This window comes from Podarcis liolepis, assembly GCF_965112155.1.
Source record: "Podarcis liolepis genome assembly, chromosome: 12".
In the NCBI taxonomy this organism is placed as follows: domain Eukaryota; kingdom Metazoa; phylum Chordata; class Lepidosauria; order Squamata; family Lacertidae; genus Podarcis; species Podarcis liolepis.
The window spans coordinates 53,407,380-53,428,448 of NC_139563.1; the positions used below are offsets into that span (position 1 = coordinate 53,407,380).

At 42.4% G+C, this 21,069-nt stretch overlaps 1 protein-coding gene across 2 annotated transcripts in view; it reads left to right on the forward strand.

The window, feature by feature from the left end:
• Positions 1-21,069, forward strand: part of BMPER (BMP binding endothelial regulator) — a 170,406-nt gene that overhangs the window by 100,175 nt on the left and 49,162 nt on the right. Inside the window, exons 11-13 of one of the 2 annotated variants that reach the window (XR_014517939.1) lie at positions 5,767-5,812; positions 12,030-12,231; positions 18,844-19,180. Coding sequence is in view for 1 of the 2 variants with exons in the window: in XM_083468812.1 (XP_083324938.1) it covers positions 5,767-5,812; positions 11,902-12,231; positions 18,844-19,180 (713 nt within the window). In the remaining variant the exon portion in view is untranslated. Of the gene's footprint in view, positions 1-5,766; positions 5,813-11,901; positions 12,232-18,843; positions 19,181-21,069 lie in introns of both variants that reach the window. The other variant, XM_083468812.1, reaches the window with a different exon arrangement.

Genomic DNA, 21,069 nt, shown 5'->3' on the forward strand with positions numbered 1-21,069 from the left:
GAGTAGGTTGGGCTGAGAGAGCGGATGACTTAAGACCCAAGGTCACCAGACTTTATGGTTGAGTTGTGATAAGACCAGCCCTCTAGCTGCTATATCACAGTGGCTTTGAAGGCAGGTTTTTAATATGAAGGGTTTCAAAATCAAGGCTCAGCCCTGGAAAATAAATAACATGGTAATGTAGAAGGATGTGCTTATGAGCACGTGCAGAATGTATTTCATCCTGACGACTCAGCACACTAGAGGTGATTACAGTGATGTGCTAAGCTGGTCATCTTACAAGTGAAGAGGAGAATTTGCCAGTATTTGATTAGAAATCCAGGGAGGGAGGTGGATAATTAAAATATTCTGCACCACTTAGAAGAACAACACAAGGATGGCCAAGGGGTTATGTGCTTAGGTGCAAAGGTAAGGCTTCCAGTCAGAGATCAGCCTGGCATATGTTAGTGCTGTATTTGACCTTTAACAGCTTTTGCTACTTGGGACCTTGATGCTTGAAAGATCGTCTCTTCCCACACCTGTTCCTTGAGGTCAGCATCCGACGCCCTTTCTGCAAGTGCCTCTGCCAAATCAGGCATCATGGTGGATGACTGTGTGGGAAAAGTCCCCCTCAGTGAGGTCCACCTGCTGCCAATTGTAATAATGTCTTTTCAGCACCAGGCAAATATTTCTCTGTTCCTCCAGGCTTTTTAATTTAAGTGGTGGTTTAGGGCAGTTTTAGCTCTGTGAATTTTTATTGCTCTGCTTTGTGTTTTTAATTGATTTAATACCGAGGGGATATGTTCCTCTACTCTCTGTTTTAAAAGTGGTCTTTTTGATACTATAATTATGTTTTATTTGATACATTTTATAGTAGCTTTATTGTAATTGGGTTTTTTATTTAAAACAAGGTTCTTTTCCATCTTGTATGCTATCCACAAAACTTCTGTTATAGGGCAGCCCATCTGAAGTGTGTGTGTGTAAAGAAATTGTCCCATCTAAGGAAATTGGGAGTGACTGGAACATAGCTGCATTTCCAGGTTCAATTCCTAACATCTCCAGTTGACAGGATCAGACAGTAGCTACAAAGAGAGAAAGATCTCTTTCTTTCTTTCTTTCTTTCTTTCTTTCTTTCTTTCTTTCTTTCTTTCTTTCTCTCTCTCTCTCTCTCTCTCTCTCTCTCTCTCTCTCTCTCTCTGCTGCAGATGCCTCCTTCATGTGCCACATAAACCATAGTTAATGGCTAACCCTGGTTGTGTCCTTCTGGATTGCTTCATTCCTTCCCACTTGTGCGTGGAGAAAAGAGATCATGCTCTCTGGCTTAGTATTATGCCCAAATCAAGGGTTCTGTTTTGTGTAAAGGTAAAGGGACCCCTGACCATTAGGTCCAGTCATGGCTGACTCTGGGGTTGCGGCACTCATCTCGCTTTATTGGCCGAGGGAGCCGGTCATGTGGCCAGCATGACTAAGCCGCTTCCAGCGAACAAGAACAGCAAACGGAAACGCCATTTACCTTCCCGCCGGAGCAGTACCTATTTATCTACTTGCACTTTGATGTGCTTTTGAACTGCTAGGTTGGCAGGAGCAGGGACCGAGGAATGGGAGCTCACCCTGTCACTGGGATTCGAACTGCCAACCTTCAGATCAGTAAGTCCTAGACTCTGTGGTTTGTACAGTTCTCAGCAAACCACAATATATAGCCAGTGGTTGTTCTTGACTTACTGATGATGACTTGTTGGAGCAAAACAAATTGCAACCTTGGGTTTGCACAGCCATCCAGCCACCAAAGGTTGACTTCTTAATTAGACTCATAGGCTGGGATCCAAAGATCAGCACAACTGCCGGTGGTTCCATGCACCCAGAGGGGCTTTGGCCTTTTGGTGCTTAAGCCACATGGTGAATCACTTGTAAAACCAAGGTTCCAGTTACAGATAGGTAGCCGTGTTGGTCTGCCATAGTCAAAATAAAAGATAAACGGACATAAATAAAGAAAATAAAGAATAAATAAAGAATAAACGGACATAAATCTGACATCAGGAATCACAAAACAGAGAAACCAGTAGGAGAACACTTCAATCTCCCAGGACATTCTATACAAGATCTCAAAGTAGCTGTTTTACTACAAAGGAATTTCAGAAATAGACTGAAATAGACTGGAAGCTGCTGAATTGCAACTCATTACCAAACTTAAAACCATGGAGAGACTGGTCTGAACAAAGACATTGGATTCTTATCTCATTATAAATGACTAAGCCATTTTTCACCTTCTCACCCCTTGCCTTTTCCTATTGCAGTCGTTAAGAGTCGTCAACAGGCTCATCTCAGCTATCTGCCAATCTCCCATTCCCACCACCCTTCTGAGTAATACCCCTCCCCACCTTCTCACTATATAGAAGGATCTGGCAACTTCTGTTTCAGTGTATCTGAAGAAGTGTGCATGCACACGAAAGCTCATACCAAGAACTAACTTAGTTGGTCTTTAAGGTGCTACTGGAAGGAATTTTTTATTTTGTAAAACCAAGGTAGCTTTGAGAAGCCTTTTTAGGTATGGCGTAAGGAGCCTGCTTTATAAAGAAAAAAAGTCAAAAACCCCACTGGACCTGCCCAAGCCCCTGGAGATACACAAAGGAGCTCTTTGAATCTTCTCCGTTCAAGCTAATTCCAATGAAATTAATTAAGCTACTTTTTAAATAAAGATTTTTACTGGAGCTTAAAAAACAAAAAACCACCATACCACATGTGTAGTTGTTTTTTTTTTTTTTTTAATTTTAGCCGCTGCTACTCCTGCCAGAAGTTGTTACAAAGCTCTGGCCTCTTCAGCATATCAAATAAAGAACTGAGCCTTGTCTTTATTCAAAGCGCAGGAATAATTTACAGATTCAGATGAGATTAAAATGGCATTTGACTCTCCACTAAGCCAGGAGTACAGGAAAACGTCTTCTATCCTCAAAACATACACCGAAACTGCAAGCAAACTACCTTGCCCAGCATTCTTTGAGGGGGGAAATGTGCTTCAAATTTGCTTTAAAGGTATAGTGTGTTCACAGCCTCTGGTGATGGAGTTTAGGTTCTTTCCCCCCCTTTCTGGATTAGACTCTAAAACATCAGTTTTTAAAAGACATTATAGGCAAATTGGATCCAGGAAGTGACTTAGCTTCAATTAAGGTGGTCAAGTTCCATCTGTTTCACTATAAGCACTGACACAGAATCCAGACCGCACAAAAAGAAATGATATAACTCAGGTTTGTTAGTTTTTTAAAAAATAAAAAGTGAAGGAAATGCTCATGAGGCTTCCATTCAACAATTGGAAGCAATTGCTACAATTTTTTTTTCTACAACAGGGGAGATTGTTACCATTCAAAAATGGCTGCCTGAAACCAAAACCCTTCAGTCCCCTGTGCTTGCAGAAATTGGCTGGTGACCCCATGTGGCAAAATACCTGCATTAAAAAGTCTTCATACGTGTCTGAGTGAGTCTCCCTCTCGCTCTATGATCTTTCCCCTCTTCCCCCAATATTCTAACCATCAAACTTCAGTACCCCCCATTGTTCTTTAGACCTCCCCACACTTTTTTTGTGACTTCCAAATTCTGCCAACTCTCCATGGCCTTTCTTATTGTAGTTCAAATTTCAACCTGTCAGCGTTGGATCATAGCGCAATTTGCAATTTCCACCCTTTGCTCTATTTTTACCTGCAAGCATAAGGCACGCAACACTCCGCATAGCCTTAGAGCTAGAGCTTTGATTGTGGAAAAAGCTTTGTTTATATCACACCAGCCTGACCAGGCCTTCACTACTATTCTTCTATAGGTATTCTTCTATAGGTATCACAAAGTAAGTAGAGGTAAAGGGACCCCTGACCATTAGGACCAGTCATGGCCAACTCTGGGGTTGCCGCGCTCATTTCGCTGTATTGGTCAAGGGAGCCAGCGTACAGCTTCCGGTCACGTGGCCAGCATGACTAAGCCGCTTCTGGTGAACTAGAGCAGCGCACGGAAACGCCGTTTACCTTCCCGCCAGAGCGGTACCTATTTATCTACTTGCACTTTGACGTGCTTTCGAACTGCTAGGTTGGCAGGAGCAGGAACCGAGCAATGGGAGCTCACCCCGTCACGGGAATTCAAACCGCGACCTTCTGATCAGCAAGTCCTAGGCTCTGTGGTTTAACCCACAGCGCCACCCGCGTCCCAACAGCGCCACCCGCGTCCCACAAAGTACTGACCCACTATATCAAGAGTGTGCAAGCCAGCTCCAAATAGACTTTCTTTACCTGCTACTTTCTTCAACACGCTTGAAGTGCTCCATAGACCTCAAGACACCTTCAACCTGTCCTGACTTGGTGGCGGCTGGAGGAAGTTCTGGAACATTGTTGCTATTGATTCCAATTTCGCTTCTTTTAAGTGACAATCATGGAGTATGTTTTACATTAGCACCAATAGTCAATGTGCCTCTTTGGGCTGTCTGTCTTTCCCTTTACCATTTTTCTTTGCAAAAGTGTTTAACTTTGCTTTTCTTCTGTGTTACCTTGAAACCTGTGTAAATTGTTCACTAGTTGAGTGCTGAATGCTAAAGAAACATGTGTCAATTCAACTAATATGCCCCTAATATGTATGGTATATAATAATCTGAATATACTTCATTGAGTATTTTTGAATTATTATTATTTTCAATACTAACCAGGTTTACTTTTGCTTCTACTACCCCAATATGGGAGCCACTATAGTCTTAGCTGATATTTATATATATGAGTATGACGTTAACTGACATGAAAACAATAGAACCATAGAATTGTAGATTTCGAAATGAAAATGAGTATCATCTAGTGTACACCCCCCAACAGTGCAGGGATAGACATGACCTTTTAGAAAGCAAATAAATAAATAAATTGTGTTTTTAAATTGGATAGTGTAATTTGTGAATTTGGGCCCATTGTGCCAAAAATCAGATGAAGTCACACCAAACTCATGTTTTGGTCTGTCAGCTTGATTCGGAGTGGCACTTGGCATCCAAATGTCGGTCAGGACCCCCACCTTGGGAACCCTTGTCCTGAGTTTGGTAATAATATCTTGAGTGGCAGTTGAACCTTTGGGTGAGGTCATGCCAAAGTTACATTTCAGTCTGCCATCTTGATTCAAAATGGCTCCTGTAGTTTCAACAACAACAAAAAACCACCCCACCCCAACTTGAGAACCTTCGCTTTGAGTTTGGCACTGATATCTCGAAAGGAGGCTGAATCTGTGTCAAGAAATGTGTGAAGTCGTGCCAAAGTGATCTTTCAGTCTTCCTTCTTGATCCAGAATGGTACCTGACAGCCAAACAGCGACGAAGTCTGCCACCCCCATTTCAGGAAATCCTGTGCTGGGTTTGGCAACAATATCTTGAAATTAACAATTATCTTGACAAACCTATGCCAAAATATGGGTATAGTCACACCACAGCCACATTTTCATCTTGATTCAAAATGGTCCTAGCACCCAAACGTCAACCCCACCTTGGGAAGCCTCATGCCAAGTTTGGAGACGTTACCTTGAGAGGTGTCCAAGCTTATAGAGAACAACAACAAACAAATGGACAAACTGCTTTCCAAAATATATAGTAGATTGGTTGCAGATTTGTATACAGATACATAGCTGCAGAAGGAAAGTTTTGAATGGCTTTCCACCTACCTTATGAAGCTGAAGTCAAGGTACCAAGTTCCCTGCTTTCCACATTTTTCTATACTTTCAAAAGGTGACCATTGCTCCAAATGTGTTCCCCCCACATTAAATATGGTTTATATTTATCCCATTTAGGGAAAGATCCTCAACCGAAAAGGATGCTGTCCCATTTGCACTGAAAGTGAGTAAGTTCATTCTTCACATTTTTTCAACGAGTTTTTGAACTCTTCACACACAACTGCTATCTTGAGTGTTACATTTGCCATTATTGGGAGATTCTTGCCTAGCCTATTGAGCCAGAGGTTGACACCAGTTCCTTGGTTTCACAGCTACCGTAGCCAGATAATTAGCAAGTAGTCTGCTTTCTCACAAAAGACAACCCTTGACAACAAGCCCAGACGCTGAAGAAATAGTCTGGAACTAGGAGTCCATAACTCTAACTTCTTGGATTGGGGTTTGATGTTTCAAAATATTCCTGGGGAAATGAGAGAGACCCAGGTTCATTTGCGAAGGTGTGAATGTATATTATTGGAAAGGGCAATAGTCTACTTTATCCAAAGAAAGCAAGTGCTAAATGCTAAGTCTCTCCAACGTGATTTATAAGGCAGCACGGAGGTACAATTTGAAGGCTGGTAAAAACAAAATATGGTGTATGGGAAATATGTTGGAGTACAGAAGAATATACAAAAGAGAAAAGGAAAAGGGAACAGCCCATAAACATTGAAAAGGGAAGAATTCCTTGGACACCACCCTGGAAATAGGTTATGATTGACAGTGGCTTGAATTACTGCAGGTGAATATTTCTAAAAATATTCACCCGGACTATCCTTTCAATCACAGCTAGTCCATTAATTGGACATAGATTTAAACAGTGTACAGTGCAATTTATCGTTGCAAAATAACAGAATGATAATGAGAGAAACTCCACTGAATGATTTTCCACATAATTTAATGCAGCTTGTAGTTTTCCTGGGCTATAATGAAAATATTTATAGATGGAAAGTCAGTGGGATTAAACACTGAGTATAGGAGTTGCTCTTTCTGAAATATTTTAACTGAATTTTGAAAGAACTATGTTTTAAATCTCGGTGGTATGTAATTTTGGTTGAATTAAAAACAATTAACTTAAATTGTTGCATGATGCTCCCTGGTGTATTATATAAACAAGAGCCCTGAGCATGTGAGAAACCAGAGGCAATGTGCCTTTACCACCAAGCAGTGGGCACATCATTGTAAAATAACACCAGAGATATGCCAAGTGGTGCAGTCGCTTCATTAGGAACAAATTGTACTTGTAGCTGTGGGAAAGTGACTCATCTGAGGCGTTGGGAAATAAAATGGACCGCCTTGTGTTTCTGTGCTGATGCCCACTGAAATCACTACAAGCTTTTCCAGTGACAGTGGGAGGGTTCAAAACACAAAAGCCAACTTTACCACTGAGTTTTTATCTAACGGAATGGTGAAGACTCTCCTTCTCCTTATTCTTGGAAGTCAGCAGGGCCTGACAAGGTGCCAAAATAAAATGGCCTTTCCAGAATGGTGGGTTGCCTCTCTCTGTAGAAGCCTTGTGGTTCGGGGCAGTAGCACTTGGAATAACAACAAGGAGATGTAATGTTTTATTCAGGTTATGCCCTCAGGCAAGGTGGGTGAATAGGAAGTTGGATCCTAAACAAAACAGATCCTAAAGAAAATGGGTCCCTTGACCTATGGCACACAACTAACAACTACAGCCAGTGGATCCCACCAGAAACAAAAAAAAATACTATGTTGACTATTAAAAAAATTCCTTCCAGTAGCACCTTAAAGACCAACTAAGTTAGTTCTTGGTATGAGCTTTCGTGTGCATGCACACTTCTTCAGATACACTGAAACAGAAGTTGCCAGATCCTTCTATATAGTGAGAAGGTGGGGAGGGGTATTGCTCAGAAGGGTGGTGGGAATGGGAGATTGGCAGATAGCTGAGATGAGCCTGTTGACAACTCTTAACGACTGTAATAGGTCTTACAGGAAAGGCAAGGGGTGAGAAGGTGAGAAATGGCTTAGTCATGTATAATGAGATAAGAATCCAATGTCTCTGTTCAGACCAGGTCTCTCCATGGTTTTAAGTTTGGTAATGAGTTGCAATTCAGCAGCTTCTCTTTCCAGTCTATTTCTCATTATACATGACTAAGCCATTTCTCACCATCTCACCCCTTGCCTTTCAGTGTATCTGAAGAAGTGTGCATGCACACGAAAGCTCAAACAAGAACTAACTTAGTTGGTCTTTAAGGTGCTACTGGAAGGAATTTTTTTTATTTTGACTATGGCAGACCAACACGGCTACCTATCTGTAATGTTGACTATTATTATTATTATTAGTAGTAGTAGTAGTAGTTATTATTATTCAGTTTTCTTTTCCATCTAAGTTTTAGTGGTCTAGTAGCAGATACCTCTAATAACCTTGTGCCTCACAAGGAGAATTAAGAAGGACATGTTTCCCTTGCCTCTCTCCCAACAGAAGTCATCACACAGGGCAACCAGAGCAGTACCTGTGCCAAAACTGGGCCTAAACCCCAATTGAAATGAATCTTCACCCAATAAACATGTAAATTGCAGATGAGCAAAACATATATGCGTCTTTAAATTCTGGATACATGTTCCTGGGGGCCTTGGCCATTCCAGACATGCATACATGGATGTTTAAAGATACTTGTACAACTGTATAAGTTATTCCTGGCATTGCAAGTGCACCAAATGTCATGCTATCCCAAAAGTTCTTGACTCAAGTTCGCAGTCCTCATTCACAATATCAGGAAAGAAAAGTAATCCTTTTATCTGACTCCACTATTCTTTCCAACTATGTTTTGTGTCAGTTAAGTGTACTCATAGAATCCCTTGTGATTAATTTCATTGATCCAGCTGTATACCTACTTTTGTTGTTTTTTTAATACATTTTTATTAAAATTTCACAAATTTTAAACAAACACAAAAACACAAACACAACACAAATAACAAGTATAGTTTCAGATCCTTATTTTCTTAACATCTTTCCCTGACTTCCCCACACCTCCCCTTCTTGTATTCCAATTCCAATAGTTAGCTCAGCAAGCTCTTGTCCCCAGCTTTAACCTTATTATTATTATACTTAATTCATCTTAATTAACCAATTTTAACTTATAGACCTCAATTTAAACAACAATACTCATTCTTTACACCCTTTTCTAAGGTCGACCCAAATTCCCTTCCACGAATTTCCCAATTTTTATATTAATTACAAAACACAATAACAGAAAGACAACATATAATTATAACCCTTTGGATTCCAAAACTCTCACCCCCCTTTCCCGGTTTCGATCCCCAAAGAATGTCCATCAGTCCATCAACTATCAGCCTGGAGATCTCACGTCCGAGGCCCTCAAATCTCTCTCAGTCCCTCTCTGCCGGTTTTTTTGGTAGTCCTTTATATTAGACCTCAAGTCTCGGAGAAGCTCTGTCCCAAAAGGGTCTATGTTTCTTCCAACCAGACCTCCATGTTCAAAAGTGAAGCCCAAATCTTGTTTCTTGTTGCTTTTAAGTCCAAATGTCCCAAATGTCCCAAAGGCTCCAACTTTCACCTTGATCAAATTTGTAATCCATAGGTCTTCAACTCTCCCCATAGGGAGAGCTGTATACCTACTTTTGAGCCACCCTGTATAAATGTGTTGAGACACGTTGCTGGGTTGTTGTTTTTGTACACCATGAGGAATGCAATTCAGCTTCATTCTGCCTGTGATATTCCTAGCTTTCAAATTAATGTTTGCCCCCATTTGATTTAAGGATCTGCAGCTTGCTTTGATGCTGAAGCCTAATTCACATTTTGGCCAACTGTCTCCTGTGTTTCATTTTTGGTTTTTGAAAAGCCAAGTCCCGTTGAGTTATGGATGTGTGAACAAATTACTCTCCATTCTGTTTTTTAATGTCATAGTTTTACTCAGAAAGCATCCAAATCCCTCTTAGTTATGGTTTATATAATATTTTCCTTGGCTGCTGTAAATTAGCTGCAAGCCCTGCCTCAAGAGTCTGTTACATCTGGACACTTTGGAATTAACTTGACTCTTCTGGTGTTCTGGCCCGTCTTTCCTCCGCTGCCTTTTGCACAGATTGTGCGAGAGTCTTGAATTCCAGTTCTCCCCGCATGCAAGAGGGCCATCCTCCTAATATGGTCATTTCTTTCTTTTCTGTTGTGGCATGTGGGTTATTAGATACCATGAAAACAGTCCAAGAATCCTTCAGAACTCTTTCCAATAGCTAAGTAATTTAGAGTATCAACTCACCGCATCATGAGCTCCTAAACTGAGACTGCCAAGTCCAAGGACAAGTAAACTGTATGATCTTGATTCGGGATAGTGAGTGCTGGGGATGTGAAGTAAATGGCCGTTTACTGCATGTCGGTGCATATGTTGGTATACAGCTTGGCCCCATGCCTTGTAAATCTGGAAAAGGGTATTCGTTTAGTGAAGTCAATGGAGCACAGAGGATATTTTGACAGCAAAACCGAACACATGCATTTTAAAGTCACATTCATCTGAAGGGGAGAGAATTAAGCATGTGATTCACTCTCTCTTTCAAATCAGTGAGACTTAAAAGTGCTTAAGCTCCCTCAGCATTGAGTAACTGGAGACAGACACTTCACACCAGGGATGAAGGGAAAGACTTCCTGACCCCAGAGGCTGTACCCAGAAAGATTGGGACCTAATCACCATTTCCACTTGAAATTAAGCACTGCTTCTTCCCAATTCCTTTGTCCATCTGTCCCCTGATGAAAGTTTGGTTACACTCTGAAGTTTCCTTTTGCTGTAAAGGTCCACAGGACAGGGCGCCACACAGTGAGGTGTGAGGTAATTCAGCCCACTTCATGTCTAGGACACATGGACTCAATGTGTGGCCAGATGGAGACCAGAGGAAACCCTCAGAACAACAACATCAGGAAGAGGAGGGCAGGTGCCCTCAGAAACCATACTAAAGAACTATACAGTCGTACCTCGGCTCCAGAACGCCTAGGGAGTCGAACATTCTGGCTCCCAAACGATCGAAAACCGGAAGCGGGTGTTCTGGTTTTTGAACGTGTTTTGTTTTGGAAGCCGAACGTCCTGCGTAGCTTCCGCTATTGTTTCCGGTGCACCTGCGCAATTGGAAACCAGTTGGAATCCGCGCCTTGGTTTCCAAACATTTTGGAAGTCGAACGGATTTCTGGAATGGATTCTGTTCAACTTCTGAGGTACGAATGTATAGTAACAAAGACTGAGAAGAGTTGAGGTTTCAGTGCTGCTTCTGTTGATTTTTCTTATTGAATTTTTAGCAGTTCGATTCAATTGCTTCCATTTTTCTGATTTTGAGACTGTCACTTGTAATTTGATTATGGTGATTCATTGGTGTTAAATGTATCAGACAAACGAAAGCCAGGACTTTCCTATGAATTATTTCTTCACCGCTCCAATTCATACAATCAGTTCATTTGGGACATCATAAATTGTTTTTGTTTTTTTAAAGCAGTTCTGGCAGTAATTATTTGAGAGTCTAGGCTACAATCCAGTACAGAATTAAGCATGCTTAAAAGTCCATCTATTTCATTGGGATCTTCAAATGCACTTAATTCTGTGTTGGGCTGTGGCATTAATAGATTCCATTGCCTTGAATTTCTTCTCTTCCAAAGAATAGCAATGTTTAATCCAGATTGCACAGCACCAGTTGCCTTTTCCTTTATTATGTGGCAGTGAAGAACTTCTCCTTTACCTTTGTGATGAAACCAACTACGCACGGAACGCTGTATATAGTGTTAGTTGTCAGTCCTCAATCTTCTACCATTCATTGGATGACACTCAAATTCTAGGATTATGAAAGAGGGAGAACCCCCCCCCCTCCAAACAATCCTGTATATTGCCAGAGCTGCAATAGACAATTCATGGATTCTACCTCCACTTACCATTTTCTATAGCTGCAACAGTATACTGGGGATCCTATAGTGGGTGCTGATAATCTATATCATTCCAGGACTTAAGGGCCATTTCATGACAGCAGTGCTCGGTTTCTCATTGAGTGTACCTTTGAAAGAAAATGCATGGTCTTCATGTCTTCTTCCAAGTGTTTGTCTCATTCACACACAAACACACACGTTTTTTAGATATATGCCTCAGTCACATTGTTTATGAAGCGGCCCAAAATGTTGGAAGGCCATTTGCATTCATTTAATACCTGCTTTTCCCAGCATAACATTTGGTCTTGATGGTGCTTTTGTTTCTCACTCACCTACAGAGCCCGGAGTTTGCACTGTATTTGGAGACCCCCACTACAACACTTTTGACGGACGGACATTTAACTTTCAGGGAACATGTCAGTACGTTTTGACGAAAGACTGCTCCTCCTCTACCCCGCCCTTCCAGGTGCTGGTGAAGAACGATGCCCGACGGACTCGCTCTTTCTCCTGGACAAAATCTGTAGACCTTGTGCTGGGCAGCAGTACCATCAGCCTCCACCAGCACCTCACTGTGAAGTGGAACGGGACGCGGATATCCCTACCTTACGACACGCCACATTTTCACATCGACTTGGAAGGCTACCTCTTGAAAGTGACAACCAAAGCAGGTGGGGCTACATGACTGCCCTGGTCCTCAGGGCGAAGTAGTGACACAAGGGTGACATGTATGCTTTTGTTTTGTTTTGGCTCTATAAGCTCTGGTGGTATTTACATTACGTTACATTAGAGTTGTATCACATTCTTTCAGTATAGAAGCAACACCCAAGGCAGCTGCAGTAAAATAATAATAAACAATTTAAACCAAAAGCAAGAGGATCTCCCCATTTCCCTTCCATGCCAGTTTTGAATGTGATCAGTTTTAGGTCTGCTCTGTCCCTGTTCTGGATATTTTTGGTGGAGAGGGGAATTCACCCACGCACAAAAAATCATATTTAAATTGGACACATTGATCCCTAAAGTATGCATTTTCCATGCATTCTTCCCCCAAAATACAAATTTGTACTTTTCAGTGCATTCCCCCTAAAATAAGCATTTTTGCACAGTTTTTCTGTAAAATAATCATTTGTGTGTGTTTTCAAAAACTGATAGTATCATATAATTCAGAGAAATGCAAAATCCAATAGATTACTGTATTCCAAATCACATATAATTCAGACCAGCAAATTAGGTTGGTTGGCTTTAAAATGCAGACTTGGAAAAAAATATCTTCCATCCTTATATAAAACATCAGAATCAGCATAAGAATGAAGCTGTGCTCTTCATGCATGCCTCAGGAAAAATTCTCAGTTAAATTCCTGGGCTCACCTTTTTAAAAAGAATAAACTATATCAGAATCTGACAAAAGTGTCGATCCACCTCTGATGAACCAATCCATGTCTTACAATGCTACAATACACAGGCAAAGTTTGTGTAAAATGAACCAGGGAAGCTTTTGCCAACACAAAGGTTTCCCATCCCCATCCCCATCAAATGAAATTGAATTATCAGAAAATTTCTACTTGACGCTCCTCCACCTGGCGTCAAGGCTTACAGGCATTTAAACTGGGGATTCCAGGGTATTGGTTGCCTAGTTAATGAACATGGGCAATAAACACAGAATTGACTGCTTTGCCATTGTGGAGTTTGGTTCTTATAAAATGACAGTAACTTTGCCAAGGGAACCTTAGGATTATCATCACAGCCCCGAAAAGCTTCTGAAGCAGCCCCAGGACACAGTTTGAAAACAACTGATCTCAGCTGTAGTTACGGCAAAAGCAGAGATCAGGAATAAGCAAGCACTGTGCCAGAGGGGCTTGTAGAGTAGGGAATGAGTTCAGTAAGACATGTCCAACCCAAACAAACTCAGTAAAACAAAACAAATCCAGAAGGCTTTAGCAAACTCACCAGCCAACATGGCCTGCATGAAAGTTGCTTGCTGAACCAAAAACTGGTGTGATATTGAACCCCAAGTGTGCAAGGAAAGCTGTTTGCTGCCTCCCTGAAGTGCGGTGTTCTTGCGTAACATCTGTCTGGGTTTGCTTTCTGCCCAAATGAATTGCTTTTGCAACTGGATTCAGTCTTTTGTGTGCATGTGCATCTTGCATCATTCAAACCTGAAGCATGATTTAATTGGGAAATGGAGAACATCTGGTAGCTACTTTAAAGAAAACAGGTAAATGGGATGGCACAGAAATCTGAGGTTGCTGAATCCTAAAATTTCAAGATGCTTGACTATGTTTTATTAAATAAGTTTTATTTTTATTTTTCAAAGTTTAATCTATGGGTGTCAAACTGAAATGAATTTGAATTTGGTGGGCCAAATTTCCACCCACCAGATGGTTTGAAAGAACATCTGTTCATGAACAACAATCCCAGCCTCCTTTTTCAAAAAGCAGCCTGAAGTGCCTGCTTGGGGGCAGATCTACTCATAAGGAAGGAGGCTGATCTCCAAGGCTCCTTCCAACTCTATGATTATAAATACTCCGGCCTGCTTCTTTCCCATAAGTGGTGCCTACTTGCCAGACTAAGGCGGCAACTTTCTGCATGATCTAGGAGGCTGGATTGAATTATTCAAAAGTAGCTTTGAATTCCTTGACAAAAAGTGGGGTGTATTTAAAAAATAGATGATAGATAGATGATAGATACCGTATTTTTCGCTCTATAACACGCACTCAACCATAACACGCACGTAGTTTTTAGAGGAGGAAAATCTGTAGGCATGCCACCCGTAGGCATTCCCTCCATAACATGCACAGACATTTCCCCTTACTTTTTAGGAGGAAAAAAGTGAGTGTTATGGTGCAAAAAATACGGTAGATGATAGATTAGATAGATAGATGATAGACAGATAGATAGATAGATAGATAGATAGATAGATAGATAGATAGATAACCACCCCCTGTTCATCCCTTCCTCTCCTTCCTCCCCCCCCCCACTCTTAGGAATATAAAAAGGTAAAGGGACCCCTGACCATTAGGTCCAGTCGTGGCTGACTTTGGGGTTGTGGCGCTCATCTCGCTTTATTGGCTGAGGGGGCCGGTGTACAGCTTCCAGGTCATGTGGCCAGCATGACTAAGCCACTTCTGGCGAACCAGAGCAGCGCACGGAAACGCCGTTTACCTTCCCACCAGAGTGGTACCTATTTATCTACTTGCACTTTGATGTGCTTTCGAACTGCCAGGTTGGCAGGAGCAGGGACTGAGCAACGGGAGCTCACCCCGTCGCGGGGATTTGAACCACCAACCTTCTGATCGGCAAGTCCTAGGCTCTGTGGTTTAACCCACAGCGTCACCTGTGTCCCCCTAGGAACATAGGAAGCTGCCTTATACTGTGTCTGACCATTGGTGCATCTTGCTCTGTAATGTCTATACTGACTGGCAGTGGCTTTTCAGGGTTCCACTCAGGTTGTCTCTCCCATCCTTACCTGGAGATTCCAGGGATTAAACCTGGGAGCTTCTGCATGCAAAACAATGCTTGACTACTGACCTACAACCCTTCTCACAGCAGCAGCAAACATATCTAGGAGTCCTGGTAGAATATGATATGGCTGGGGGTAATTGGCAGGTGGGGAAATGGTTAAACATCACCTCATTCCTCTCCCCCATAAATTTTGCCACATGCACTTCTCTAAGTGCTTTTTAAAAAGATGTATGGCAGATAAAAAAAGATGTATAGCAGATACATCACCTTGCCAACAAAGGTCCATATAGTGAAAGCTATGCTTTTCCCAGTCGTGATGTATGGAAGTGAGAGCTGGACCATAAAGAAGGCTGATTGCCGAAGAATTGATGCTTTTGAATTATGGTGCTGGAGGAGACTCTTGAGAGTCCCATGGACTGCAAGAAGATCAAACCTCTCCATTCTTAAGGAAATCAGCCCTGAGTGCTCACTGGAAGGACAGATCCTGAAGCTGAGGCGCCAATACTTTGGCCACCTCATGAGAAGAGAAGACTCCCTGGAAAAGACCCTGATGTTGGGAAAGATGGAGGGCACAAGGAGAAGGGGATGACAGAGGACGAGATAGTTGGACAGTGTTCTTGAAGCTACCAGCATGAGTTTGACCAAACTGCGGGAGGCAGTGGAAGACAGGAGAGAAGAGAGTTTTGGATTTGATATCCCGCTTTATCACTACCCGAAGGAGTCTCAAAGCGGCTAACATTCTCCTTTCCCTTCCTCCCCCACAACAAACACTCTGTGAGCTGAGTGGGGCTGAGAGACTTCAAAGAAGTGTGACTAGCCCAAGGTCACCCAGCAGCTGCATGTGGAGGAGCGGGGAATCGAACCCGGTTCACCAGATTACGAGTCTACGCTCTTAACCACTACACCACACTGGCGTGCTCTGGTCCATGGGGTCATGAAGAGTCGGTCACAACTAAACGACTAAACAATAACAACATGGCAGATATCCTGCTTCCCATACCTTGGCCTTCCACGGTTGATCATTTATATTGCCTCCTTTAACCAAAGGATTGATGTGAAGCATAGTCAACATCTAGAAAGCATTTAAAGGCTATCACAGCATATCCTGCTGAGCCAAGAACTCATACACCTGCTTCTTTGTCCCTTACAAAATAAAGCCTCAGCTCTGGGCTTGTTCATCAGAGTCGCAAGATGGGGGGGGGGGAAGAATGTTTGTGGCTGTCTGTGGAATGCTCACAAGAGGAGCATTATTCATAAGCTCTAATTAAAAGCATCTTGAGCGTCTCTCTTCACTGCCAGCTGAGTTATGAAATTCCACTGAATTCCTGAGAACCATTCTGGATGCTCTAAATTGACTAAAATGTGATTCTCTTGTTATTCCGGTTGTCTCTTCTCTCAGCTCAGTAAACTACAGCAAGCATCATTGTCTTGGTTTTGGCAGAGACTGGGCAAACATGGCGTGTAATGGTTCACTCAGTAGTGTGTAATTGAAGCATATTACTATCCAGATAATTTCCCCTTTAAATAAAAGGGCTCATATTCCTCACAGTGAATTCCACGTCTAATACTGTGCTCCTGATATTAGTGGCTGCACAAGAACACACATGCTTAGACTGGGATTTTGCAATACTGGGATAGATAGATCCAAAGTCTGCCTCAGTATAAAACATGTTGGCACGTTCAAGCCATTTTGAGTTCATATGTTAAGAAAAGCACTGTGAAATATTGGCTATTCAGGGTGTCGGGCACAGGTGTTTCCCAGATCTTTTTTGAAAGACTAGCTTATTTCCCTTCAGAGCCAGTTTTGCACAGATTTATGCATATTTATGTTCTGTCTGGGACATGGGTGCTGCTGTGGGTTAAACCACAGAGCCTAGGACTTGCTGATCAGAAGGTCAGCAGTTCGAATCCCCGCAACGGGGTGAGCTCCTGTTGCTCGGTCCCAGCTCCTGCCAACCTAGCAGTTCAAAAGCATGTCAAAGTGCAAGTAGATAAATAGGTACCGCTCCGGCGGGAAGGTAAAGAGTGTTTCCGTGCGCTGCTCTGGTTCGCCAGAAGTGGCTTAGTCATGCTGGCCACATGACCCGGAAGCTGTACACCAGCTCCCTCGCCCAGTAAAGTGAGATGAGCGCCGCAACCCCAGAGTCGGCCACGACTGGACCTAATGGTCAGGGGTCCCTTTACCTTTACTATGTTCTGTCCTGTGTCTGCATTTTTTAAATAAATAAATAATATTTTCTCTCAGTGTATGCATATTTAATCACACTCTCCCCCTAAAATAGACATTTTAATATAATTTTTGCTACAAATTTGAGCTGAGCATTTCATCACATAATTTGACCAGTGTGAAATCCAAATCGCACCTGCATTTCAATCCACACATCAATCCAGGAGCAATGCTGGATTCAGGTGCTTGGGGGCCCTGGTGAAATTTCCCAAAGGAGCCATGATGAGAAAATAAAGCACAAGCTGGTTCAGCAGAATTTGTAGAAAATGTAAAAAAGAAAAAGAAAAGTCCTATATATCTCCAAATGGGACAGATGTTTCATTTTTTTGCCTTCAAATTTGACTAATTATTTTATATCCCAATTCCTATCCAAGAGATTCCTGGATTGCAGCGGGTTGGACTTGATTCCCCTCGGGGTGCCTCCCAGCTCTACAATTCAGTGATTCTATGAATGGAGAACTCATCCATTCAGAATAAAAAGAGACATCAAAAATTAAATTCAAACGCCACCTATTCTCCCACATCATTCTGTTGTGTATTCAGACCCAGCCTTAGCTGTCATGCCTGCAAGTGTTAAGGATGTAGCGGAGGCTGAGCAGGTGACGCTTTGAAGAGGCAAGCAGGAGAATTGCCTCTACACTGAGCAACACACAATAGCTATATATCAGAAACAGTGAGGTTTGACTACAGGAAGCCCGCAACTTATGTGAGGCTTACGTTCCAGGGATTGTGCGTAAAGCCAAAATCATGTATGGTCAAAACACATTGGGTGCAATGGCTGGTGGGCTTGGCAGAGTCTTCACCCCCTGACACACAATCCCTTTCCACCCCCTTCTAATTAATTAATTAATTTATATTAACATTGACAAGCCTGCATGGCTGAATATACATGTTAAATGCACACGAGCGGGGAGTGATCTGTATGCCTTCTTTTGGGGGGGCAGCTGGTTCCCACTTTTTAACCTGCCTTATGGTGTGTGTAGGGACGCAGGTGGCGCTGTGGGTTAAACCACAGAGTCTAGCACTTGCCGATCAGAAGGTCGGCAGTTCGAATCCCTGTGACAGGGTGAGCTCCCATTGCTCGGTCCCTGCTCCTGCCAACCTAGCAGTTCGAAAGCACGTCAAAGTGCAAGTAGATAAATAGGTACCGCTCCGGCGGAAGGTAAACAGCATTTCTGTGCGCTGCTCTGGTTCGCCAGAAGCGGCTTAGTCATGCTGGCCAAATGACTCGGAAATTGTACGTCGGCTCCCTCAGCCAATAAACCGAAATGAGCACCGCAACCCCAGAGTCGGTCATGACTGGACCTAATGGTCAGGCGTCCCTTTACCTTTACCTGTGGTGTGTGTAGGAGGAGCCATAACTCCATGGCAGAACATATGCTTTGAAGGCATTAGGTCCCAGTTTCAGGCCCTGGCATTTGCAGTTTAAAAGATCTCAGACTAGAAATCCTCCAAACTGGTTCTCTCCAGAGTAGCCAGTGCTAGGCTTGATAGACCAGTGTTCCAGTTCAATATGTAAGGTAGCTGCACATGTTCACATACTGTATATACACTGATACAGGTTAGCGTCTTTCCTTCTTGCTTTCTTTTTTAGGCCTGGAAATCTCTTGGGATGGAGACAGCTTTGTGGAAGTCATGGCTCCACCACATCTTAAGGGCAGGCTCTGTGGCCTATGTGGCAACTACAACGGACACAAGAGAGACGACCTGATCGGAGGCGACGGGAATTTCAAGTTTGATGTGGATGACTTTGCCGAGTCGTGGCGTGTGGAGTCGAATGAATTCTGTACTCGCCCTCCAAAGAAACAGTTTCCAGAACTGTGCCACGGAACAGTGAGAGTAAAACTCCGCGCCCATCGGGAATGCCAGAAACTCAAAGCATGGGATTTTCAGACGTGCCACTCAACTGTGGACTACACGACGTTTTATCGGTAAGCTTAGCAAAGCAGGAACCTGCTGAAAATCCACTGGAAATGAAAAAGAGGTTGAGGGGACAGGGTTACACAAGTAGTTAGTAAAGAATGGTAGCTATGCTATGTAAGACACCTTAAAGCAAAAGAGTGGTAATTTCAGTCCATAGTGGGCCAAAATGTATTCTCCTCATGTCAGTTTTGAAATACTGTCGAGATATATGGGATTGAAATTGCAGCAATGCAAATAAGTTAGCCAAGACTGCCAATCCCAAAATACTTTTGCTTAGCAAAGTAGGAAATAAATAAACTTGTCATTAAGCAACAGTCAATTTGCTCTGAGGAAGCTCACACTGGATATTGGCTAGTATGCTATTAAGAGGTTGATAGCAAGAAGTAGTCATCATTGTCAAGGAAACTAATTGACACTGCCTATTAAAGGTAAAGTAACAAAACTCAACCCCAAATGACATAAAAGAGAGGAAGAAAGCTTGGCTGATGTTTCTCTCAGAAATTTTGTTTGTTCTGTAAAGCCATTTGAAGCTAAATAGTATCCTTTTGAAAGGTTCACAATATATTTTCTAAAGGGATTTGGGCCTTCACAGCAAGAAAACATTGCTATGCATGCTGAAAAAAGGATTTAATGTTCATTGATGGTGAAGGTTTATAAATGAAAATGGTTTCAAATGATAATGGATAATTTATAGCGGGTTCCCTGAATGATCACCTAGCTGGGTTTTTTACTTACCAAACAAGTTGCTATTCACAAGCCTGCCCTGTGAGCATTTAAAACAGATCTGCTTAGTGGGGTTGTACTAATAGCATAATTTGCTCGTTTGAGTATAAACCATGAAAAATACTTTTCTGAGATTAGCTTTATCTGCTAGGATGACAAAGGGAAAATCAAATCTAGGTTCATCTAAGTCCATGGAAATGTTAACACATTTCTTCATCCAAACTATGAGGACATCACTTTCTGTTTCTTGTTCAGCACGTATGTAGCCATCTTCCAGCAAATATACAACTTTTTTATTTCATTTGATTTTGGCTGGTGTGAAAGATAAAGGCGTATTGATTTTGGACTGCGCAAAGGTGGGTAGAAGTAACTGTGCTCCAGAGTTTACACATCTGTCACGACTGTGCTGGCATTTCTCCAATGTTTTCTGCAGTGAAGGAAATGAAAGGTAGATGAACGTCTCTAAACCCAAAGTGAATATATACTAAGAGTTATGTCCAGTGCTTAGTGTTATTAGTCTGTTTCCCCCCACTTTATGTCACATTTACTGCTTGTTATTTTGGTGCAGACAAGGAATATACGTATGATTGCCATAAAGAGTGTGATGACTGCACAAAGTGTATTGCACTTCTGGATGATAAACGGCACCTGTGGAAATTCATGTGTGTTCTTACTCCCTAATGGCTTTGCCCTAAACAAGCCTTGATGAAGGCTTCACAGATACTGCCAACAGCATGGGAGTTGCTTGCACATGATGTGATCCCACCTGTGAATAGCATGATCATATAGACAGACCCCTTCCCCCCACCTACATGGCTTATCCCCAAGCAGCTGCAATTCAATTGGATGGAAAATGCATAATTTGGGTGGTTGGCCTCACTCACGTAATCCACAAAAAGGCCACTGCACCGTGGATTCACAACACACAGAAGCAACTCTTAAGCTTCAGACTGCAATAGTGCAGACTGCGATAGTGCAGAAGACTGGAGAGCTGAAATATGTGCAAAGGATGAGAATAATACCACAATATATTATATACTACTGGGACGCAGGTGGCGCTGTGGGTTAAACCACAGAGCCTAGGACTTGCCGATCAGAAGGTTGGTGGTTCGAATCCCCGCGACGGGGTGAGCTCCTGTTGCTCGGTCCCTGCTCCTGCCAACCTGGCAGTTCG